Source organism: Protopterus annectens, chromosome 7.part0, assembly GCF_019279795.1.
Source record: "Protopterus annectens isolate FY-2018-M chromosome 7.part0, PAN1.0, whole genome shotgun sequence".
Classification (NCBI taxonomy): domain Eukaryota; kingdom Metazoa; phylum Chordata; order Ceratodontiformes; family Protopteridae; genus Protopterus; species Protopterus annectens.
Genome location: NC_056739.1, coordinates 1,502,636,874 through 1,502,663,054, shown reverse-complemented (window position 1 = coordinate 1,502,663,054; position 26,181 = coordinate 1,502,636,874). Strand labels below are relative to the sequence as shown.

Sequence of the window (26,181 nt, the reverse complement as noted above, 5' to 3'; positions counted from 1 at the left end):
TGCTTGCTTGCTGGTACTGAGGCATTGCAGATACGTGCCCTATTGGGGTTTTGTTTTTTCTTGGGGTTTTTTTTTTTGTTGCTTCTGGGGTTAATGTCATCCAGGAAGGGTAAATGTCAGGGCAGGAGACAGATTCACCATAAAGATTGCCACTATAAGTGTGTATTTTGCCTAGGAGCTTTTCATGATCATACAACCTGTTCTATTTGTCAGACTTTTGTTCTGAAGACCCTATATAATAGGCTTTCTTCCCTTGCTTTGTATCTTGAGGATCAGCACCTTAAGCTTCTCGCTAAGGATACCATTGAAGGAACTTCCTGCCCTGAGGGTCAGCTGTTAGGGAAGAAGATAAGAATAGAATCTTTTGCTGTCCAGCCTGCACTGGGTGTTTCTCCAGAGGTCAGTGAGAACCCGGAGCCTCGTAAGGCTTTGTTGTCAGATTCCTCTGCTACAACCTGGTTGGAGGCCGGCGAGGATCCGACTTGCAGCACGTCTGATGAAGCTTTGCAGGTGTCCATTTTGGACCTTTAGTGGGAACCACGGTTGATTACTTCTCAGGGGACTAGGGGTATTCCACAGATGTTATTAATGGAAGAAGTGCCCACTAGTGTTATTGAATGCTATCCTGAGTCAGAACCTTCTACGTTTTATAGGGTGGACATTCCTTTAAAGAAGAAACAAAAAACTAAATGTGTGTCTCCTGCTCCTAGGGATTCTCAAAGTGAGTGGCGGGTCTTTACTAAGGGTTTGCTTAATGTTTTGATGGCATTAAAACCACCTCAGAGGGTTTCTGTTCCAGTTCCCCATGGTCCTCTACTCCCCTTAAAAGGGGAGGAGTCTGATTCTGATGAGGAATCCCTTGCTTACGCTGTCCAAATTCCTTCTCGTTTGGACTGTGTTCAGAGGAAGAAGAATCTAATGGACCTGATACTCCCTTCGAAGAAATTTCCTTTGGGGACACAATCTCTAGGATGATGGAACTTTTTTAAAAGGGATTGTGCTCAGGTCTCTGAAATCCATAAGAGGTGCTATGAGTTGTTGTAGATGGAATCTCTGAAACCTTCTGCACTTCATTGGCTCTGCTTGACAGAGGATCAGTTAATTAATCAATGGGGCGGCGAAAGCCGACACACTCTGGCTAGGTTTATAAATGCCCTTGGGCAGATAGCCTAGTACCTACCTATGTTCCTCCTGTTTTGGCTGCCTTGTTGAATGCTTTTTCCAGTGCCTCTGAGGCTCCTGATTCTCTGCCCCCTGCTGCCAAGAAGCCTGATAGGCTTTATAGGGTGACTGAGGATTGTAACTTTTTGTGTAAATATAGGCTTTATAGGGTGACTGAGGATTGTAACTTTTTGTGTAAATATCCTGCTGCTTTACCCATCAGGGGTGTCTGTAGCCTCTGACAAGCCCTCTGTTGCTTCCTTCATTCAAATTACTGCCTTCTGATAAAGCAGTAGATCCATGGAAAGGCTGCTACCCTAGCTTTTAGGGCTATTAATCAAACCCATGTTTCAAAGTATGTGTTGGCTGCCCTTTCTCAGGCTTGTCAGCTTATTTCTGATCTCCCTGTCACTGAGGGTAAAATGTCTGCTCTTTTCTTGTTAGGGACTTTTCAAGTGGTTTGTCATTCTGTCAAGTGTAGTTATGATGCAGCAGATGCCTCTTCTAGGGCTGCTGCTTTTGGTTCAGCGATGAGGAGGTATTCTTGGGTTAGACTTCAAACTTTACCTGATGATATCAAGCCTAAGTTGATGGATGCTCCTCTTGATAATAAACATTTGTTTGGGGAAGCAGCTGTTTGTTTAAGTCTCTTTAGAATAAGGGGAAGGCCTTACAGGAACTCAAATATGTGTTTGTCTCTCTTGTGCCTAAATTTCAGAGAAACTACCCCAATAAGCCAGCCTTTGTTCATAAGCAGTCTCTCCATCCTACCAAGGTCAAAAAGAGTGGCAAGTGGGCTCTTCCTGCTAAGGCTACTCAGACTTAAGGGACTCAGAAGTCTTCCTTTCCTGATAAGCCAGGTGCTGTATGACTGTTTCTTCCCTGCCACATTCCTCTTTCTCTTCGCCTTTCTATTTTTCTTCCTGTTTGGCTTCAGATTACTCATGATTGGGCTCTGTCCATTATTCACCATAGGTGTTTTATGGTGTGGAAATCCCTACCCCCGTTTATGGGCATTCCTCAGCCTCCTTGGGAATAACTTCCTTTTCCCCCCAGAGGTTCTTTGAGACCTTTTGACTCTGGGTTCTGTTCAAGAGGTACCAAAGTGAACTGGCACCACACCTGAGTATCCTGTTCAGTCACAGCCTCAGTTCAGGCTTTGTTCCTACTGAATGGCACACTGCTATGGTCATCCCACTCCACAAAGGGGGAGTGAATACAGACCCTGGGAACTACCGCCCCATTAGTCTGATGAGTCTGATATGTAAGGCTATGGAACGCATCATCATGGACCTTATAAATAAGGACATAGGGAATCTCCAAACTCTGGACCCCACGCAGTTTGGGTTTGTGAAAGGTAGATCATGCCTGCTCAACCTGATAGACTTCTTCGAGTCTGCCACCAGAGCTGTGGGATGAGGGCAAGGTAGTTCACACAGCCTACCTAGATCTTGCTAAGGCCTTCGACACCATCCCTCACTCAGGAATCATAGATAGTCTCACTAAACTAGGCATAAACCCCTATGTCATAAGATGTGTTGCCAACTAGCTTACTGATAGAACCCACACTGTGAAAGTAGCGGACTCAAAATCTGTCTACCAACCAGTTACAATTGGTGTCCCACAGGGATCGGTCCTAGGTCCTCTCGTGTTTGGCATCAACTTCTCTGAAGTTCAAGCCAACATAAAGGGACTTTGGCTGACCAAGATCGCAGATGATTGCAAACTGGGAGCCATTATTGATTCTCCAACTGATGTAAACATTCTACAAAAAGGCCTCACTGACACCAATGACTGGTGCCAGAACCATGACCTTAAGCTCAATGCCAAAAAGTGCATTCTCATTCCCTTTGGGAAAAATTCGGTGCCCATGAACTACCACATTGGTGATAGTCCACTAAACACCGAAGGTGTGATAAGAGAACTGGGGGCACAGATTGACAGCAACCTCTCCTTTGATAACCACATTGCCACTGTAGTCAGAAAGTCCTTCTATGTGGCACATCTCATTACAAAAGGTTTCTCATCCATGAAGAAAGAGGTCATAATCCCTCTCTACTCGTCTCTCATTAGACCCATTATAGAATACAACGCCCCATTTGGTATGTACCTCACTAGACATCTACAACAACTGAAAAGGCCACAAAAATACCTCACTAAGAGGATCTTAGGCCTTAGACACATGCCCTATATGGACAGACTCAAAAAACTCCAACTATACTCTGTCTCTTATCGCCTACTTAGAGGCGATCTCTGCTTGACCTGAAATGCCATATCTGACCCGGAGCTGCTAGATATGTTAAACCTAAAGAAATCCCAATCCCTCCATGCCACACGCTCCAGAGTCCTAAACCTCATTACCACAATAAACAGAACATGCTGGAGGGACAGGTTCCTAACCCAGAGACTTCCCATACTCTGGAACAAACTTCCCATTCATGTCAAGCAGAGTACTTCACTGGCCCTCTTTAAGAGAAATCTTGATGAGTGGATGGGCAATAGGAAGTTCACCCCAGGGGTCACTTCAGTGGTCTTGCTTGATAGGGGCACTGGGTCTAACTTTGGTTGGCATGATGCCAGGGAATCTACTTGGGCTAGGCTTATATAGGCTTCAGAACCGTTAGCCTAGTACACACCTATGAACCTGTGTCCCAAGGGGAGGTTACTCCAGAATGTTTCTAGTGCCCAGAAAAGAGGGTACTTGAAGACCAATTCTAGACCTCTCTCATCTAAACACTTTTCTGAAGGTGCCCACCTTTTGGATGTTGTCCCTTCAAACCCTGTTTCCTCTTTTGCTCCCTCAGGCTTATATGGCATATCTGAATCTCAAGGATGTTTATCTCCATATTCCAATTCACCCTATTTTCAGGAACTTTTTACTTTTCTCTGTTGCTTCCTGGCATTTTCAGTACTCTGCTTTGCCCTTTCTACTGCCCTAAGAGTGCTCACCCAATGCCTCCCTCCTGTGATTGCTTTTTACAGGCTTCAGAGGATTCATATATTTCCTTACTTGGACAATCTGCTGATTCAGGCATCCTCTCCAGAGATCCTTATGCAAAATCTTCATTTTGCCATTTCCCTTCTTCAGAGCCTTCAGGAAGTCTTCTCTGACTCCTTCTCAGGATCATGACTTTCTTGGTTGCAGGATTCAGACTGTGCGTGCCTATGCTGGTATCCCTGCCTCCTCCAAAGGCCTTAACTCTAATTTAATTTTTTCAAACTCTTCTTCCTCTGAACTCCATTATAGCCAAGGAATTTCTGAGAATGCTCAATTTCATGGCATTCACCATCCCTATGCTCCCTCTTGCCAAACTCCAGATGAGAAAGTTTCAGTGATTTCTGAAGTCAGTGTGGCTTCAACATGCACATCTTCTAGACTTTGTAGTTCTTCTCCTTCCTCTTCTCAAGATGGAACTTCATTGGTGGATCCAGCAATTGCTCAAAATCTAGGGCTCCCTTTTCATTCCCCTCTTACCTCTCAGGAACTGTTCACAGACACTTCATACGTAGGATGGGGAGCAGCTTTTGGCTCCCTAAAGGTACAGGGTGTGTGGTCGCCTCTAGCAGAAGGAGCACATCAATGTCAAGGAGATGTGAGCTTTTATGCTGGCTGTTCAGGATTTTTGTTTCTGTCATGGGCATCTCAAGGTATTCACAGACAATACCACAGTGATGCGGTATATAGACAAACAAGGAGGAACAAGATCTTACCTTCTTTGCAGGTTGGGACTCCTGGTATAGGATCTTGCTGTCTAGTATCAAGTGACTCTTCAGGCAGTTTACATCCCTTCAGGTCAACACATTGTGGCAGACATGCTGAGCAGGTCCTTAACTTAATACCAGGAATGGATGCTTCACAGGGATGTGTTTCTAGACATTGTCTACCAGTGAGGTACTCCTCAAATGGATCTATTTGCCTCCCCTCTGAAGAGACAACTTCCTCTATTTTGTGCCAGAGTTTCAGGTCCTCTAGTGTATAAGGTGCATGGCTCTTTTTCTTGGGGGGGATGTTTCTTTATGCATTTCCTCCCCTTCCTCTCATTCCAAAATTCCTGTTCAAAATTCAATAGGATGCTCCCATAATCTTGTTGGTGACTGCCATTTGGCCAAGACAACATTGTTTTCTTCTTCTTCTGCATTTGGCCAAGGGCAGTCATCACAAATTACTTCACAGGGTGGACCTGCGCACACAAGACAACGGATCTCTCATCAATCCCCACCTGTCCACTCTACAACTCACACTGTAGGTGATAATATTTAGATTCCACAGACACCTTTTTTTCTGAGGACATGCTGAGGGGCCTGCAGGAAGTCAGGAAGCCCACTACTAGGAAATCTTACTTATCCAAATGGAAGAGGTTTTCTGTTTGTCTCATAACCTGGACCCACTTACTGTGGATTTTCCTTTGGTTTTCTCTTATTTGTATGAGTTGCTCAATACTTGTTTGGCCTATTCTTCTATTAGGGCCCAATTATCAGCTATATCTGCTTGTCTGCCTTTATCTCCTCCTTTAGTTTCTTGTTTTGAAGCTAAACAATTCCTTAAAGTTGTCCTTCATATTAGCTCTCACAGGAAGGCTGTTCCTCCTCCCCTGGATCTTAATTTTGTTTTGGAGAAGTTGACTCACGTTCCCTTTGACCCTGCTGCTTCAGCTTCCTTGCAATATAGCTCTTGGATGACTGTTCTTTTTTTGGCCATTACTTCTGCCAGTCAGGTGTCTGAGTTATAAGCCCTTATAGCTTGTCCCCCTTTTTTGGTATTTCATAAGGACAGGGTATCTTTGTGTACTAATCCTGCTTTTATGCCGAAGGTGGTTAATGAGTTGTCAATCAGTCTATGCATTTGCCTACTTTTTCTCCTTTCCGCAATCTGCCGTTGAGAGGGTGCTGCATACTTTGGACGTGCATAGACAACTCAGATTTTATTTGGATAAGACAGTCTGTTAGAAAATCTGATCAGGTGTTTTTTTCTTTCCATCCTAGGTCATTAGGATTAGCTGTATCCAAGCAAACTATTTCTTCTTGGATCTCAAAGGCTATTTCTTTTTGTTATACTTTTCATGGTAACAGCCTTCCTTCTTTTGTAATGGCTCATTCTACTAGAGCTGTGGCTTCTTCTGGGTCTTTTTGCAAGGGATTGGATACTAGTTCTGTTACTTACCTGGACTTCTGTGCATACTTCTACCAAGCACTACAAGTTGGATGGAATATAGAGCTGCTTTTGCTAGGGCCATTCTTCATGGCTTCCTAGAGGGCTTTATTGGTCCTTCCTCATCCCAAGTTTTTTCTTGAATTTTGGCACTCTCCCAATTGTAAAGAGTACTGCAACCAGTGAATGGAAAGACATAGAATAGTTGTGTAAACTCTTACCATAACAGTAGATGTCCTTTCTTTCACTGTTGCAGTATTCACTCCCTCCCCCCTTTCTCCAGTCCATTTCCTTCCTGGATATACTGGTTACCTTTTGGATTTCCTTGGACTGGTATCCCTCCTTGGGCAATCAATTCTGAGGATGGTACGTCCGGACTTAACGTTTATGCCATATGCTATGTGAGGAGCATACATGTGACGTTTGGCCTACCTTAAAGCAGAAATAGGCTTTTGTATACTGGTCGGACTTGCTCTATCCTAAGCAGAGAATCCCAAGTGTAATGAATACTGCAACAGTGAAGGAAAGAACATCTACTGTTATGGTAAGATTTTACACAACTGTACTTTTCCTTGGGAAGGGGAGTACATGTAACTCTGACAGAGCTTTGGCACCATCTATTGGATTGTTTGTAGATAGCATGCAGTTGGAATTACATTTTATGCTAAGGTTTGAAGTTTGCTGCAGCACTATTTTGTATTTTTTTACTGGCAGTTCTGACTTGAAGGAACTTGTCAATATATTAGTCATGTCTCAGATGTTGTTAGTATGTCAAGAGAGAGAGCTGCTCACTTGTTCACCTCATGCATTTTAGATCTGAAAATGCAAGCATTTATGTGAGTTTTAACCTTTGTTACTGAACCAGTGACCATTCAGAGGTACTGTTAAAAAAAAAAAAAAAGAGAGAGAGAGAGCGACTAAGCCCATGGGGATGATTAAGTATTTCTGATCAGATGGGAATTTGCCTAGTTTTGTTAGAAACAGTAGCATATAGTTCCTACTGTTCTAGAAAGCCACATTTTCAGTCTAGGCTTAGGCTGGGCTGCATAGAGGTAAACAAGCTGTGAACTGTCTTCTACAACTTCAAAATAGTTAAGTTTGCTTGTCGCTCTTTTTTGATCTCATTGAACTATGTTTGTTGACTTTGGAATCAATTATTTAAGAACTTGATGGCTGTTTTAAAATTCATATTTGTTAGCTGTTTCTCAGCTGCTTACAACTATTGTTGTGCAGTTCATTGTATAGCTTCTCACGGGCTGGTTTTGGATGTGTGTACTTTGAAGATTTTATTCATTATTTATAACTGGTGTACAGCATGTGGAAATATATTTTAGGCACATTATTTTATGCATGTTATTTTAGTTTACTACTGAATCACTTGCTTATTACAACTTACTGTTTTTAGTTTAGTTGATTTACAACTATTTACAGATGCTGCTCTTCAGTTCATTATACATTGTAGATTCATTTTATGATTTCTAGTTTCATTTGGAAAGATAACGCATATTTAAATCTACTCTCATTAGTGTTTACAGCTTTCTTTTTTGAAGTGAACTAGAGATGAGATTTGTAAGCTGGTGCATGGAAAAGTACTATCCTACAGCCCTACGCAATTCACAATCACAGTAGTAATGCAAAAGAAGATCATAACTGCAGACAACAAGGTATATAGTTATGATGCAGCTGTGTAAAACAGCTGTCTGAATATTTCTATTTGTTATGATTCATAAATTAATAATTGCACATCAAGGTTTGTAGCTAGAGACACAGCTCAGCACATTCACAATGCAAACAAAAATCATAAACATTCATCTAGTTAGATTATTAAAGTTGTGTTGCTCAGCCTAATGTGACAAATCAGCATAATCCTCGTAACATCCAGGTGAGTATTATGTATGCAAAATAAAGCCAGTGTGTTGATGTAGAGGGGCTAAGTTCTAACTGATGCCTGGATAACCCAGGTTTGATTAACAGCCCAGGAAACTGATGGTGCTGGCAGGGAGAATGGGTGGTACCTATTGGGGATATCTATGCTTGCTAGTCTGATGCCAAAGGGGAGAAGGTCTCTGGTATATAAAGCAGGAGCTGGTGTAGGCAAGGACATGCACCATGGTTGTCTAAGTCTATGAAGATACTCCTTGTCCCACATTTGAAGGAGTATGCATGCATGAATGTGAGGGGAGCATTGGTAGTCCTGTGTTGATACAGGTATGTATATCATTACCATGGGAGAGGTTAGATACTTTCTACAAAATACTGTCATTGCAGGGATGCCATTGAGAATGCAGACATCCTTGATGTTTGCCTAGATGATGGTTCTGTGTGCACACTTCTGCCCTGGCAGATCTGAGGAAGTTCCTCAATGCTAGGAAAAAAATAGGCCTGATTGCAGTTCGGGAAGGCTTGATAGTCAGGAGGTAGTGAGGGAGAAAAAAAATAAAGAAAAAACGTACAAAATATACTCCTGCAACATGCACCATTAATTGTCCCCACAGCGCACAAAACAGTGGCTCACATTAGTATCCTGGTCATTGTAGTCTTCACATAGAATCTACTCCACTATTGGTGGAATCGTTATTTTTACTCCGATTACATCTTCCCCTTGCATAATGAAATGCAGATGAATGAATACTGCTGTACATGTACGAGCAATGAAAGCTAAACATTCACAAATCTTATGCATGTGTACCATTAGTCATGGAGTGCAGTTCAGTTGCATCAGTACGTGCCTTGGTTGCCTATCATTTTCAGTAGTGGATGTACAGCTTTTAAGATGTATATCATGAACTGACTACCATGGAGATTTAAGTAGTCAAGGTGCATAGTAGTAACATAATCTGCACCTTTAATTAACGATAGTTGAGAATATGCCCATACCACTCTTTATTCTGTAGTAATCGTTTTGCAAACATTTCATACATCCTCGAAAGTCTTGGTACAGTAGTGCATGTATACAAGCACACATATCCATACATACATGTTCACGCGCATGAACAAACACACAGATGTTAGGTTGAGAATATGTTTGTGTGTGCATGGTTATATTTTTGTCCACTGAGTCTGAAATAGGCCTTCATGTACATATAGTCCATGATCGCTAGCATGAAAAAATAGCCTGTCCACTTTAAGGATGGCATTCCCTTCTACAAGTGATCCTCTAAAACCCCATTATAAAATACAAGTAGATGCCCTGTTGTTATACGGGATACGCAGTCTGCTGTATTGTGTGCCATGCTGCTTTTTGACTGATGTCAGACATACATCATACATACATACAAGTGCTTTTTCTTGGTTTTACTTTAATGTGTTCAGACCATATGCAGCATGCTGTGTATTTAAATGAGTAGCCCGCAGGTCACAGGATGTCATTAGCATGATGGTGTTCATAAGCTGCACTTGCACTAATCATAGACTGTACTAGTTGTAGATCAGAGTGTATGTGCTGTATCTTTAAGAAGCATATCAAGGACTGAACGTGCACATATAAATACCGGGCATGTGCCGTTCCCAGTGCCATTTTGAGAGTGCAGCCAGAGAGTGAGCGTGTATGATTGCAGTAGTTAGTCTGTGTATAAGTTACTTAAGTTAAAGTCAGTGAACTTCTATTGTGATGTGTTTGTATATAATAAAGCTGCTTGAACAGAACACACGAAGACTCTTCTGTTGTATCCAAAGTAGGAGAGTGACATGGTGTCAGAACCAGGATTCCAGAGAATGATATTCAGAGCCATGAGGTGCAGAGATGACAGTGAAGGTAAACTAAGTGAAACGAGCACGAAAAGAGTCCGCCAGAAAACAATCAAAGGTAATGAGAATTCACATGAACTGCTTATTTTATTAAAATGATAAAACGGAGAATTACAAGGGCATGAACCGCATTATTAAACAAGCGGGAGGCACAAAAGGTTTATTAACTAAGGGAAATGTTTAAGATTAAGATATTTGATGAAACGATTGCCACAAAAGCAAAACAATTATGTTTAAAGCAAAACAGGCATGTTTAGAGTAAAACGAGTACAAGAAAAGTGCAGTGGGCATGAAAAGAGGTTAAACGAACTAAGCAAATATAATAAGGGCAGAAAGGGCACATTAAGTATAAATAAAGCAAGGCGACTAAATGTGTTTTGGCAAAGTGCTGTGTTTTGGCGTAACTACGACTTCCTATTTTATCTAGGGCATAACCAGGGTTATTTGAAGTATTTCAAAGTGTGTAAAAGTGCTTACAGTGTCTGCTTATTACTGTGCATGTATTCCGAAGAGTTATTTGTGTGCAGAGTGCAGCTATTTCATGAAGTACAGTCAAAGTATAGCCATTTCGAAAAATTTCTTGTGCTGGGTGTGTCTGTTCGCAAAGCGCCACCATTACAGAGTGTTTCTTGCACTGTAAAGAATTACCTAGCAGGTACCACCATTTTGGGGAAATTTCAGTATGCTGTATACTATTTATTCACAAAGTGCAATTGCTTAGAAATTTTCTGACTCTGAGCTTCTCTTGCCCAGTTCATTCGAATTGTGCTGTTATTTGAAATGTTTCTTAAACTGATGATGTGATTTCTTGCAGTACAGTAATTTCAAGAGTATTACAGTGCCCGAGGGACTTATTTCACAGAGTACAGTTATACAGAGGCTTGTTGTGCTATTGGGCAAATTCGCAGATACTGACATAAATTTCTGGCATACATGTATGTAATCATGCTTATTTGCAAAACCTTTCAGTAGTATGTGTTAATATGGCAGATGGATTTCGAAAGCCCTTACCACTTGTATTTGATCAGCATATCACAGAGAATTGGAGAATATTTGAGCAAGATTATGATATTTTTATACAAGCAGCTTATTCGGATAAAGATGCGCGCACCAGGGCATTCATTTTGCTAAACCTAGCTGGGTCAGAGGCCATTGAAAGCATTCATCTGTGTATGCACCATAAGTATATGAGGGAGAAGGTGAAAATCGTCATACTGTTTTACAGGCTGAATCAAGGGAAGACCTCGAGTGCTTGAAACGCAAATTCAGAGAAATGTGTAACCCCCAGACAAGTATTACATTAGAGAGGCATTTGTTTTACACAAGAGATCAGAAACCAGGGGAAACTTTTACAGCTTATATTACTGACCTGAGAAACAAAGCTAGAATGTGTCAGTTTGGTGACTTAAAAGATGAGTTAATAAAGGACAGGCTCGTGTGTGGTATTAGTAGTGCTGCTGTGAGAAAGAGTTTGCTTTGTGATAGTGATTTAATGTTGAGTAAAGCCATGGAGATTTGTCAAATCCATGAAGTTACAGAAAAACACACCAGTATGCTTGCAAGTGACGAGAGCTTGGATTCAGTAGGCTCCATAGCAAATGTAGATAGCATGTAACATGTGGCAAACAGAAGTAGGCCTAAGCACATGGCAACCACAACCCCTGCTAGTTCACCAGGGAAACCACATAGTTTTCTAGCAAGTTTTAAGACCAGTTCAGTTAAAGGAGCATGCTCAGTGTAGTACAAACGCAAATCAGCAAAACCCAAGTCCAGTTTTATTGTTAACTGTCAGAGTTGTGGTGCCAGTCATGAGTCTAGAAGAGAGAAATGCTTAGCATTTGGTCAGCAATGTCACAAGTGTAAAAAATTGAACCATTTTCAAAAGTTTTGCAAATCAAGTAAACACCACACAGTTGTAAAGAAAGGTCACAGAAAAAAGCAAATTGATCAAGTAGGATTAGAGCAGTCCACTTTCTCTGTAGATGGTGTATCAGTGATTGATGAAAGAGATGATGCAGTGAATTTATTGGCAAAGAGCGAAGTGTTTTGTACAGTCCAGATCAATGGTAAATCCACAGAGCTTAAAGTAGACACTGGTTCAAATTGTAATGTTATAGCAGTAGACACATTTGCTAAAGTGAGAACTAATGAGCAACTCAGTGTGGCCAGTAATGCGAAACTTGTTGCTTATGGAAGTAAAGAAATTCAAACCGAAGACTCAGTGATGCTTTTATGTTATTTGGCTAAGAACTGTTACACCTTGTTATCCTATGTAGTCCGAAGACCAGTACAGTCATTATTGGGTCTCAAAGACAGTTTGAGAATGAATCTGCTTTCTTTTACCAAAGAAGTTCATCACATACGTGCATTTACTAGTTCCAATTTTTCTGAAGCCATTTTCTCAGAATATGCTGATGTTTTCGATGACAAGTTGGGCAAACGTCCAGTTGTGTACTTCATGAAGTTAGTCCCAGAGGTCACTCCAGTAGTTAGACCAGCAAGAAGAGTTCTGATAGCTATGCAGGATAAAGTCAAAGCTCAGCTGGGTAAAATGGTACAGCAAGAGTCTTACACCCCTGCATTATCACTGTGCTCCATGGACCAGTCCCTGTTAACCATGATGGTCTGTTCTTGTACATGTATGCAGCCCTTAATGCCTGGGATAGGTTTTATCCCATAGAACATTAAGCGGTGTGGATGTTAAGCAAACACCCTATACTTTTATATTGTGCTTCACTTGACATGCTTCTGTTTAACGGCCAATCTTATTTACATCTGCTTAGTACAGTATGGACATAAATGTGGTCAGATGTTGTGCAGAAGGATGTTAAGCGGCACACACGTGTACTCAAATTATTTTTCTCCAAAATCTGGAATTCTCTCTATACCACCAACAGATAACAAACCAACCTATCTAGATTCAAACGCTTTTTTTAAAAGCATTTGGATCTGCTCTTGCACCTCCCTAGGCTACCCTGTCCCTTACACACCTACATTACACCTGTATACCGCAACAAAACAACTTTGCAGTGTACATTTCCTAGTGTCATCTGTCCCTTTGCCATTATTGCCACCTCTGCTGTCTTCCTTCTTACCCCACATTTTCCTTCCAGCAAAATTCATACTCGTACTCATCACCTTCTACATCTACCTCAACTTTACTGCAACTTTCTTTTTCTCTGTATCACCTAATAAATATACACACTATTCACCTTTCATCACCTACTCTGTGCTTTCTTTTCATACCTCCCACATTTCTTCTCTCTTATTTCTTCTTTCTGTAAATGTAAAATTTAAATTTGGCATTTTAAACCTGAGTGCATATGCCAGTTTGTTTTGTATTAACATATAATGACTCTCTATTTTACTGATTTCAGATTTTCTCTAGTATAGCTGCCTTTTAGTAGTTGTATGTTTGTATTGTCACCGTAAGCTTTACATTTTTCTCAGATGTATAAAATTACCTATTTTGTAACTGGAGCTTTTCTCCCCGGGCCTCTGCTGAAAAGGACATGCCACAGCACAGTCTAAATACCATGTTCAACAAAAGCAATAAGGAGGAAAGAGTTTGGAAACTGTTTGGGTTCTGTCTTGTGCACAGAAAGAAAGAGGGCCTCAAGCCAATCCTAGATTTAAGCAACTGTATTTATTTATTGCCATTTGATTACCAGGAAAGTCCGACTGAGTAGGATCCCATTTTCAGTGGAGGCTTGGGGAGAAAAGATCCAAAGTAGTGTAAAACATTTCAAGAACAATAATTTTAGTCCTTAAAAATAATACAAAAACAATTACAGTTTACATAATTATATCAACTTAGACTTTTATTATGAAAACATTGGTTAAAATCAATGCAATTATATGATAAAGATTTAATAATTAGAGAAATTGTAGCCAGTTTATAGAGACATTAAAGGTACATTAGTATAATACAAACAGGAATTGCAATAGGAAGTGAGAGAAAATCAAGCTTATGGTATATTTTGTGAGAAATCCAGGGGAGGGAAATTGATAGAAGTAAGGAAGTGAGTGAAGAAGGGAGAGTAAGGAGACGTAAGGTATGAATAGGTATTTGTTCACATTTAGGGATATAGTCAATCCTGGTGTTGAGCAAGAACAAAGCCAGCTTTTGGCTAGGAAGTTTTTCAGAATGGTTTTGAAGGGAGGGAGAGTAGTGATATAATGGATAAGAGATAGGGAGTTCTAGGCTTTAGCGACATGGTATGAGTACAGACAATGCCTTGCAGATTTGAAAGGTTTGTAGATAGGAGTTTTTAGTCATTGGATTGTGATATCTGCAGTCACTACCAGCAGGAGGTTGAATACATGTTTCTTCATATGCACGATCGTCCAACAAGCAGCACCTGGTTATGCAGCGTGGTGCTTGCCAGCTTGTAATGATGCCTTATTGCAGCAGGTCTAGGCTGCCTCGCTCTCCCACTCACTCTTACTCTCCCTCGCAGTCCCTTGCCTTTGCTGCTGATTGATCACTGGTTATCTCTGGTGCAGTAAAGGCTTTATTCCTCTGTGCCACAGGGCAGCTATAAATACATGATTTTGATGCAGAATTCTGTACCTCAGTATCTAAGCTATCTCAGTTTATTTAGTAATGTTTGCGGGGTAAAGGGAGGTGAAACTCTGCATAGAATGTTTGCTCTTTATTGTTTTGCAATACTTTATATATATATATTGTATGTTCAGTATGTCTTTTATTTGATATTATGTGATTACAGTTCAGCAGTTTGACATAACCTTTCTTGGAAATGTCTGGTACCCCTGTGGGAGATGCAAGGGGGGGACGGATGTTAGTAGTAACAAAGAATCATTGGCCAGTAACAAGGTGGAATGGATTAATAAAGCTTTTCATTATCAGTGTGTTTTTACAGCTTTGTACAGTTTGCAATGTATATATTAAACTTATTTATTTTGTATCTAGCTTGTATTTCCATATTTCTGTCCTGTTTTTGAAGATGGATGCCATATTGTGAACTTTGTAAATATGTAAGGGTGTGCTACTTTAATAACTTGTATGTTACTGTACTTTACACATTTTTTGTGTGTTACAAAAGATTTATTTTTTCTTAATTGCTTTTCTGGAAGTGTATTATATCTCAGAATAATGTAACCGGTGACTGTTTCTCTTTCTTCTTTTAGGAGTGAGAATCCTTCGACAGGATCCAACTGAATGCTTCTTTTCTTTTATTTGCACTTCAAATAATCACATTTCCCGAATAGAGGGTATGATTGAACGGCTGTGTAAGGCATTTGGCAAGAGACTTTGTCAACTGGACGAAGCAGTGTATTACTCCTTTCCCACGCTTGAGGCCCTTGCAGGTTAATTCCACATTCCACTGTATAAAGTCAGCTGCTGCTAATTTTGTGACTGACTTTTTTTTTTATTGAAACAGTGCAGCATTGCAGAGAGAAGAATGAAGAACTTGAGAAAACTACCAACCTGAAATGAATGGAAGCTTCTTGCCTCTGTTTCTCTAATGCTCCTAATCAATATACATACATACAAATATGTCATGCACAGACATTAATGACCTTCTAGCCTGCCAGTATACCAAACAGTTGTTCCCATTATAAGTGTACAAGCTGTTCTTAAGAATATCTAAACTAGTGTTTGCTTTAATGTAGTTTGGTAGAATGTTCCATACATCAGCTGCTCTCACAGAGAACCATTTAGTACAATTCTGTTTTCTACAGAATCTTCTGCATAGGTTGTCTGATGATTCTCTACTACTTTTTGATAACGCTAAACATTCCCAGAGAGTTTTTTTCTAAATACCCTATATACCTGAATAAGATCTCCTCTTAAATATCCAAGACACTGTACAAGTTCAGATATTTTAATCTTTATTAGTAACATAAATTTTCACATCCACGGATGCTCTTGGTATATTTCCTCTGGTGTCTTTCCAGTTTACTCGTGCTTGTTTTCTTATAAAGTTTCCATATTGTTATTGCATACTCAAGTTTGGGTCTAATGTAATTAACAAACAATAGCTTCATCATTTCTGATTCCCAGAACTATAATTGTTTTTATACAACCTGTAGTTCTATAACTATCATCAATCAATCTGTTAATATGATTAGAAAAACTCAAAGCTGGATCTACCCGTATACCTAGGTCCTTACATGAATCTACAGTTTCAATCACTGTGTGCTGTATTAAATATTCACCTTTCAGTTTGCGTCTCCCAAATCTCATATGCTTAGTTATTGAACTATTTATCAGCATATTATTCTTTTGTGCCCAAATCGTCAGTTTAGTCAAGTTCTTTTGCAGACATGTCATATCTGTAACACATGTAATCAGTTTACACATTTTCAGGTCACTTGCATACAGACTGTAGAACACCTCAGATGAAAAAGATAGGTCTGAAAGATGAAATTTAAAGAAGTAAGGGCCTAGGACACAGACCTATGGGACATCCTGGCTGTAACCAAGAATTTCATCTGTCCAATTGATACATGATACTTGCCATGTCCTATTTGTAAGCCATGCAGCTATCCATCTTATCAAGAATAATTCAATACCTAGTTGCTGTAATTTATTGTTCAGTGTTTTATGTATGACCATGTCAAATGCTGAAGTTATATCTAAATAAATTATATCACAGCACAATGTTTCATTCATAGTTGTTATTATATTGTTATAGAACATCATGCTACAGGTGGTAATAGATCTATTTTTCACATATGCATGCTGATATATGGTTTAAAGTCACAACCTTTCCAGTTCTGACAATAACCTATCCAATATTGCCTTCTCTGCTGAATTTTTACAACATGAGAGTAGACTTAAGGGTCCTATTCCCCTTTCCTTTAAAGACAAGTTTAATAAGCACCTTTAAAGACAAGTTTAATAAGCACGTGTCTCCAATCTTGAGGAATCTCCCCATATTTATATGACCTAGTAAATAGTAGATATAATGGTACAGTAAGTTCATACTGAAGTGTTCTCAGGTTATTGTTAGTTATTCCTTCTCCTCCCAGTGCTTTGTTTGGATCCAGTTTGCATAGTTCATTTTCAGTATAATCTATTTTGATTCCAGTATCTGAGGTTACCTGGATATCACTAGAACAACATCACCCCCTTTGTGGAGCCAAACTGTTTTGCGTAAGATTTTGTTGTGTTCTAACAATAAATTTTAGAATCAACAGTTAATCAATTTGTATGGCTTTACTCCTTACACATCTTGTGTATCTATAAAATGGTTTCCTATTATGCTCAGTATCTTTGATCTTGTCTCACACTATGCTTATTTCAGTTTTCAAAGCTGTAGTTCAACCTGTTTTCCATTTCTTATATTTTCTTGTATCTCACCTTACTCAGGTATCTTATTCTTATGGAAATATACCTGATGTATGCCTAGATCCTGATGTTAAACATTGTTTTTTTTATTTTTTGCACTCAAACAATTTCTCTTTCAAAACGTTTCACATTCCTTTTACAGTTTTTCCAATGAATGCATCGCTCCAATTAGTTTTACATAGTGACTGTTTTGCTTCCATATAATCTGTAATCAGTCTTCTGTACATTGGTTTAGATGTCAGTTTGACAGAATTGTCTAGCAACAATTAACCATAAGTCCATGAACACTTTACATCAATGGTGGTAAAACCTGACATGAAGTAACAGTAATTTCTTTAGGAGCACAAAGGAAATCTAGGATGTTCCTTTCCCTGGTAGTTTTTTTTTTTTGGAGTCTGAAGCAACTGCTGTTCATGAATTTCCTTACTAACATTGTTGAATCAATATTATTCCTGTCTGTTTCTGGTAAATTTAAGTCACCAGCCACTCTTATTCTTTCCTCCTGTGTTTCATGCAAGAAATTGATGAATTCTTCTAGGTCATCAGCACTTGAGTTTGGTGGTCTCTACACTCCAACAATTGTTACATGTCCCAGGGTCTTGTCTTGTCTTTATTGTCAGTTACACAATCTACAGATTTTTTTTTAAACAAGAAACGTCTTTCTTAAATTATCACGTATGACATAGGCAATCATACATTTATATAAATGAAAACAAACTATGTTGACGTAGTTTTAGTTGCAAACATTATACATCACAAACTATATTGACATAATTTTAGTTGCAAGCATTATGCTTTACTTATCTATCCACTCATTGTCAAACACTACATAGCACATTCAAGTCCTGCCTTCCTTTCAACCTCATTCCTCCTGTGCATGTGTTGTTCCCACAATTCCCATTTTGCATGTAATTTGCCCCTATTCTTTTCTAAAGATCCTAATTCCAGTTGTTTTATCTCTGTTAACTATATTCACTACTTCTAGTACAGTTGGTTTAGACTTTGATTTCAGTTTTCTAGCAATTGTTTTTTTTGGTAGCCACCATAATTAGACTCACCAAGGCCTTATTGTGTCTAGGCAATTCAGATTTTGTACCATAACTCAAAAAAAAAAAATAATTTCCTTAGTTACACCAATTTGCTCACCCAGCATCTCTGACAGACTATAGCTTTAAAGTCTGCCAACTCATTACACTCCCAGAAAACATATTCACAGTTACCTCTTTCTTCCCTATTACACCTCCAGCATTGCTGTCTACCTGAGGAAAAATTCTTTGGATTCTACTTGATGTATAAAAATACCAATGTAAATCCTTCCAAGCAAAGATCCTAATTCTTCTATACTTTGTTGCATATTTACACGATCTATAGTATTGGTGTTATCACTGAAAATGTAATAATCACAGGTCTCATAACTGTCTTTAGTCCTTGTCGTAATACCTCCACCCAATTTTTTGTTAGAATGTCTGTTACAGAAAAAAGATTTATGCCCTGACAGAACTGGTTTCCAGTCATTGTTCTTTAACCATGTTTCACAAAGAATAAATAACATTAATCTTTTAGGAATGTAGAAAATGTCCAATAATAAAACTTTATTATTAATGCTTCTAGTATTAACAGCCATCAGAGATGCATCAAATTTTGCTATGTGTGAACGGTTAAAATTTTGTCCTGCCTTATGTTTGTCAAATATTGCAAAATATCTACTGCAGAAATTCTCTTCCTTGATGTTGACAAATGGACACCATCCTGTCTGAACACGTGTGCCCCAAATTAGGCTCAGATGCTCTACACATTTCTATTTTTTAAAACAGGACATTTTTTTCATGTAGGTATTTACCCCAAAATCTTTTCATTCACGGTGACCTGACTGTCCTTTCTATATGTGATTTGTGAAAAATACTTCCAAACACCTGTACCAGCTGTACTGTCTAAGAGGAATGTAAGTTCCCTACGAACAGTCAGAGAATCCTTGCAGAGGAGCTCATTTGTGCTGACATAAATAAAAACAGATCCATACTTCCTTACATTAAGGCGTTCTTAGTCTTGTCTCACATCCTCTGTTTTTGCTCCTGTCAAGCATAACATGATTCGATGTTCATTATCTTCTCTGCAAATCTGTTCCTCTAATAATTGAATTTACAATTACAAGAATATCTTTTCTGAGTAGATCTGAAGAATCTTCAACTTCTAATTTAGTAATATCTGCTGTACCAACATGGTTCAACATTTGTGCTCTTCTGATTTCTTTTTTTTTTTTTTGAGTCCATATCTCCCTTACAAATCGTTTTTGATGTTTTAACACTCAATAATAAGTAAGTTATGTGTTTTAATGAATTCCATACTATATACACAGACACACACACATTAGTTATTTTTCCTCCCACCTCCCAGTGACGATCAGTCCTTTACAATCAGTTGGCCTATTTGAACCCCATAAGGAGAAATCTGACCATGGACACCATAATTCTGGCCATTAGTGGATTTTCCTTTTACCCCCCCCCGATCCAGTAATTTCCATGTATACTGTCAGTTAGTCCATTCATTCCACTCTGCACCCTTATCATCCAGGAGAGCCTTTTCTATCTTAAAAGCCTTAGTATTGCCCCTTAGAGGCAGAATTTGGTGTCTGCCTTATATGCTTTTCCCACGAGTGCTAATGAGGACTAGCATCACCAGCCTGGTATGCCAAACGCAGTTACCAGTTATGGCTGTATTCCCTGCAAATTTCCACTTACATTTCATGAAGCAGCCACTGGATCACCAGTCCCCACCCCCAGGGTAGGTGAAGCAGCATTTGCAGCTTACTCCTGTCTCCCCCAGCCTATCTCTTTCAGTCTCCAAGCTACTAATCAAAATTGGGTTGTCTGGGCTATAGTCGGGGTTTATTGCTGTGTACCAAAGATCCCTTCTTGTATAATTTTAAAATAAATTGGATCATTTAATGTGCTATTGTTTTGACCTTTTAGCATAACATGTAGTCAAAAGCATCTGAAAATGGGATGGACAGCTTGTAGCTTCTAATACCATCAGACCTGATCTGAGATTTAAATTATCACCTAATGAGCTTCTGCAGAATGGCCACCTTTGGTAATGGTGGTGTGAATGCATTTCTCCTTTGGGAGGATATTGCTGGTTAGTAGTAGTTAGAAACCTTGGTAACATCACTAAATGCCCACAGCACCATGTGTGTTGTATTGCCACTGTTGCATGTCTACACTTAGTGGAAGAGATGTATTCAGCCATGATGATCAGATGACAGTTTCTCAAACTACTGCCACACCTTTCCTGACAGTAAGGGTGTAAAGAGGAGTGAATGGACTGATAGGCAGTATAGGTGGAAATTAGCAGCAAGTGGATTGGGTCAAAGGAAAAAAAACATGTGAGGCAAATCAGAGTATTTTCTTTTATCAAGCAAAAAAATTGTAAATGCTGGTAAACAGATACTGGGAAAAAGCATCATCCACTCTGTTATAAGCTGATCTAGGGAGCTGAACCTATTGTAGGAGAGAGGCATTGGTGGCGTGGCTGGAAGGAATCTGAAGGTTGCTATCAGGTCACACATGGCCAGATGTTGTGGTAGGAGATACATTGTGGTCTGAAGTGGAAAGACTATTAATTTAAAACATGTTTTGCTATATTTAATGTGTTCTGCATTATTCTGTAACCCATTACAAAATCCCATAGAAGTTTCATTTGTAGTGGAAAGTAGAAGCCAGATTATACTTTTCTTTTATTTGTTTTCTTCTATTTGCTACTGTGCTGTATGCAGCTCGAATGGTATATTCAGATGTTAAGTTATTCATTTTAATGTATCTGGTCTAGCAGGAAATTATAGCATAGTGCCAATATAAAGATATCACATCTTGTACTGAGGATCCTATGTAGCAATACCCAATGGCAAGGAATGGGTAATTCATAGTTCTGCCCACAATGGATATCCTTCCATTCACTGTTGCAGTATTCTTTACATCTGGGATTCCCTGCTAAGGAAAACCCGACATCCAGCCAGTATACCAAAGCCTACTGTTGCTTTAAGGTATGCAGAATGTCACATGTATGCTCCTTGTGTAGTGTAGGGCATAAAGGTGATGCCTGGACGTACCTTCCTCAGAACTTCTTTGCCGCCAATCCGAACGCATCTCTTGATCATCGGTCTGAATGCCTACATCTGTTACCGTCAGTTTGAACGTATCTTTCATTCGCAGGTTAAACACCAACACCTGGTTTGCTGATACCCAGCCATTGCAGATAAATATCCTTTTGAGGTTTTGTTTTTTATTGGCTTTTTTTGTTGCCGCTAAGAGTTAATGTCATCCAGAAAGGGTAAATGCCAGTGCAGGAGACAGATTCTTTATAAAGACCACCACAGTAAATGTTTATTTTGCTTAGGAGCTTTTCACAACCATATGATGTGCTGCATTTGTCAGGCTTTCATTCCTAAAACCCTGCATAGTAGACTTTCTTTGCAGGCCTTGTATCATGTGAATCAGCATCTTAAGCTTCTCACTAAAGATACAATGAAGGGAACTTTCCACTCCAAGGGTCAGCCATTACGGAAGAAAGTGAAAAAGGTAAGAGCGGAATCTTCCGCTGTACACCCTCTGCTGGGTGTTTCTCCCAAGGTTGTTGACAACCCAAAGGCTCGCCCGGCTGTATTGTCAGATTCCTCTGCCGCATCTGGGTTGGAGGCTGGCGAAGATCTGGGTGGGAGCACGTCCAAGGCTTTGCAGGTATCTGTTTCGGATGTTCAGGGGGAACCATGGTTGATTATATTTGAGGGGCCTAGGAGTGTTCCACACATTCTAGTTAAGGAAGAAGTTCCTACTACAGTTATTGAATGCTGTCCTGGGTCTGAGCCTTCTAAGTTTTATAGAGCAGATGTTCCTTTAAAGAAGAAAAAAACTAAGCATGTTTCTCCTGCTTCTAGGGATCTACAGAGTGAGTGGCAGGCCTTTGCTCATGGATTGTTTAATGCCTTATTAGCATTAAAAATCTCCTCAGGGGTTTCTGTTCCTGCTCCTCCTTGCTCCTGTACTACCTTAAAATGCCTAGACAATAGGATTCATCTGAAGTGGAATTGGATTCTGATGAAGAATCCCTGGCTTATTCTATCCAGATTCCTTCTCCTCTGGACTGTGGATCAGAGGAAGAGGAATCTACCAGTTCTGATACTCCTTTTGAAGAAATTTCATTTAGAGACACAATCTCTAGGATGATGGAGTTTTTTAAATGGGATTGTGCTCAGGTTTCTAACATCATAAGAGCTGTCATGAGTTGCTGCAGATGGAATCTCCAAAACTTTCTGCTATTCCTCCTGTCTTGGCTGCTTTGCTGGATGCTTTTTCTAATGCCTCTAAAGCTCCTGATTCTCTGTCCCCTGCTCCCAAGAAGCCTGATGGATTTTATAGGGTGCCTGAGATTTGTAATTTTTTGTACAAATGTCCTGCTGCTGATCCTTTAGTGATGTCTATAGCCTCTGACAAGCCCTCTCATTTGCTTCCTTCATCCAAATTACTGCCTTCCGATAAAGACAGCAGAACCATGGAAAGGTTAGGTAAGAAGGTTTACACTACTCTGGCCTTTAGGGCTATTAATTATCAGACTCATATGTCCAGGTATGTTTTCTGGCTCTTCTTTCTCAGGCTCATCAGCTTATATGATCTCCCTGACTCTGAGGGTAAAACTTTTGCTCTTTCCTTGCTAGGAGCTTCCTCTCAAGTAGTTTGCCATTCTATCAAGTGTAGCTACCATGCAGCAGATGCCCTTTCTAGGGCTGCTGCTTTCGGCTCTGTTATGAGGAGGTATTCTTTGCTTAGGCTTCAGCCTTTACCTTTATTTATTTATTTATTTGTATTTTACATTTGTTGACCGGGCTAGTCCAGCTGGATATATGTCCATTTTCACTAGAGGCCGGGGGAGAAAAGCTCCAAAAACACAGTATTATTTATATTATATGACAGTTTTTACAAATGCAGGTGCATTACAGATTTTAGCAGTTCTTTACATTTCCTTACATTACTGCTTAAAGAATCTTTATACATGTCATATAGTTATAAGAAGATATTTATAATGTCATTAAATTAATATATAAAAGCACACTCTCTTTAGGGTCTATATCATAAGCACGAATGTTTATTTACCCGAATGCCTAAACGTTGACACGTCTTCATCGAACCGCGAAAACATAGATCGTCCAGAAGCAAGAAACCGGAAAAGTCGAATCATACAATTGGGAGGGTGGCCTAATGGTTAAGGTGTTTGCCTTACAAGCACAAGGTACAGGGTTTGAGTCTCACAAGGGATAATTGCCTAGGCTTAAAATGGCTCACGAGGACAGTCAGCCTAGTACTAATCTATGAACTTATGAACCTATCATGATTGGCCCTTCTGCGGTATAGCTCCGTAAGGTAAGTATGTGATAGTTACAGACCTTAGGGTTAGGGTGCGGGTTAAATTAAATGCATACATGGTGGTATATGCAAGATTTAGTGTAGGGTTAGAAGTAGGGTTTAGTTTAGGGTTAGAAGTAGGGTTTTGGTTAGTGTATGTATGTGGTTTATTTAGTTTGTTTGTATAGGTAGTATGTAGCGGGCAGTGGGGTGGGACAATTATAACAGTTCGACTTTTTGAATTTCGCGGTTTAGGGCGTTCGGTGTATTTGCGGTTTGCGGAATATGTGTCGACGTTTAGGTATTTGGGTAAGTAAACATTCGTGTTTATAATATAGACCCCTCTCTTTATGGTTAACAGAAAAGCAACTATATTAGTACAGGAATAGTGGTAAGTACCCAATGATAAGTGAGGAAGTTAGTCAGGGTTAGCACAAGGGCATAACCAATGTGTTTTAAGGTATAGTTTCAGTTTGTTTTTTAATAGTGTTATTGAAGAAAGCGAGGTCAGGTCACTGGGGAGTGAGTCCCAGGTTTTGCCCACGGTATTAGAGAACAAAGAGTCACCAGCCATATTTTTGGTTTTACTTATTTGTACAAGTAGTTTATTTGATGAGCGTATATTGGGGTATTAGTAGGTTGATACAGGATCTTGTGGGCGACTGTAAATTGGTTAAATAGTAGTAGCTTTGGCAACTCTAGCCACCCTAGTTGTTCAAGATTATGACAATGATGGGTTCTGAAAGCAGAGCCAGTGGCAAATCTGGCAGTATTGTTGTAGGAGATAGCCAGCTTGTTAAGGTTGTTTTTTCACAGATTAGTATATATATAGGGGAGGCATAGAGGAGAGTAGAGATTAAGTGGGTACATGCAGTAGTAGTCCTGGCTAATGGAGTCAGAAAGGGTTTGATCCTATAAAGGGAGCCTAGTTTTTTGTTGACTGTTTTTATAGTACTGTTAATATGAGTATCAGAGTTAAGGTTGTTATCAATTAATACCCCTAGAAGTTTGGTAGTGGGATAAGGAGATATGATAGTACCATTGTTTGATATAACAGTAAAGTTAAGTGGGGAGGCCCTACGGGTGGGAGTGAATAGTAAGAGTTTTGTTTTTTTTTGGGGTTCAAGATGAGGCAATGGTGTGGAAGCCATTTTTTGACTGTATTAAACACATTTTGGGTTAGGGTCTGTAGGTCAGATGGAGAAGTGGCTGAGCATATTAACGCGGAATCATCTGCATATTGAATACAGGTAGCTTGAGGTATTACAGAATGTAGGTCATTAATAAAAATAGAAAATAGGAGAGGGCCTAATATGGAGCCTTGAGGGACACCAAGGGCAATGGGGAGGTGGGTAGATAAATTGTTCTCCCATAGTACAGCCTGCTGTCTATTGTTTAGGTGGGATTGGAACCATTTTATAGTCAGTGCATCTAGTGAAAGGTTTTTGAGTATGTTTATGAGTAGCTGGTGGTTAACCATATTGAGGCTAAATTGATGGATGTTCCTCTTGATAATAAACTTTTGTTTGGGGAAGCATCTGCTAGGTTATTTTAGTCTCTTCAGGATAAAGGGAAAGCCTTATAGGAGCTCAAACATGCTTGTTTTTCTTGTTCCTAAGTTTCAGAGAAACGAGTCCAATAAGCCAGTCTTTGTTCGCAGGCAATCTTGCACTCCTCTTAAGAGCAAAAAGAATGAAGAGTGGGCTCCTCCTGTTAAGGCTACTCAGACTTCTGGTTCTCAGAAGTCTTCCTTTCCTGACAAACCAGGTACTGTGTGAATGTCTGTCCCCTCCCAGCCACATTCCTCTATCTCTTCCTGTTTGGCTACAGGTTACTCAGGATTCTTGGGTTCTGTCAGTCATTCGTCAGGGGTACTTCATGGTGTGGAAATCCCATCCCCCTTTCATGAACATTCCTCAGCCTACTCTGGAACAGCTTCCTTTTTCTCCAGAGGTGGTTCGAGATCTTTTGACTCGGGGTACTATTCAGGAGGTGCCTCTGTCCGAAGGGGAGAAATGGTTTTACTCAAAAATGTTTGCAGTGCCCAGAGAAGAGGGTACTTGGAGACCAATTCTAGACCTCTCTCATCTAAACACTTTTCTGAAGGTGCCATTCTTTTGGATGTTGTCCCTCCAGACTCTGTTTCCACTCACTCTTCCTCAGGCCTATATCGTGTCTCTGGATCTCAAGGATGCTTATCTCCATATTCTGATTCATCCTCTGTTCAGGAAGTTTTTGCATTTCTCTGTTGCTTCATGGCATTTTCAATTCTCTGCTTTGCCTTTTGGCCTTTCTACTGCCCCAAGGGTATTTACGAAATGCCTAGCTCATTGACTGCTTTTTGTAGGCTTCAAGGAATCCAAATATTTCCTTACTTGGACAATCTGCTGATTCAGGCTTCCTCGCCAGAGATC

At 39.8% G+C, this 26,181-nt stretch overlaps 1 protein-coding gene across 2 annotated transcripts in view; it reads left to right on the top strand.

Annotated features, from left to right (window-relative positions):
* The window catches only part of OGG1 (8-oxoguanine DNA glycosylase), a 568,013-nt gene that overhangs the window by 245,305 nt on the left and 296,527 nt on the right, over positions 1–26,181 (top strand). The window contains exon 4 of one of the 2 annotated variants that reach the window (XM_044078042.1): positions 15,209–15,388. The exons of the other annotated variant lie outside the window; for it this stretch is intronic. Coding sequence (XP_043933977.1) covers positions 15,209–15,388 — 180 coding nt within the window. The remainder of the gene's footprint in view (positions 1–15,208; positions 15,389–26,181) is intronic. 2 annotated transcript variants of the gene reach the window in all.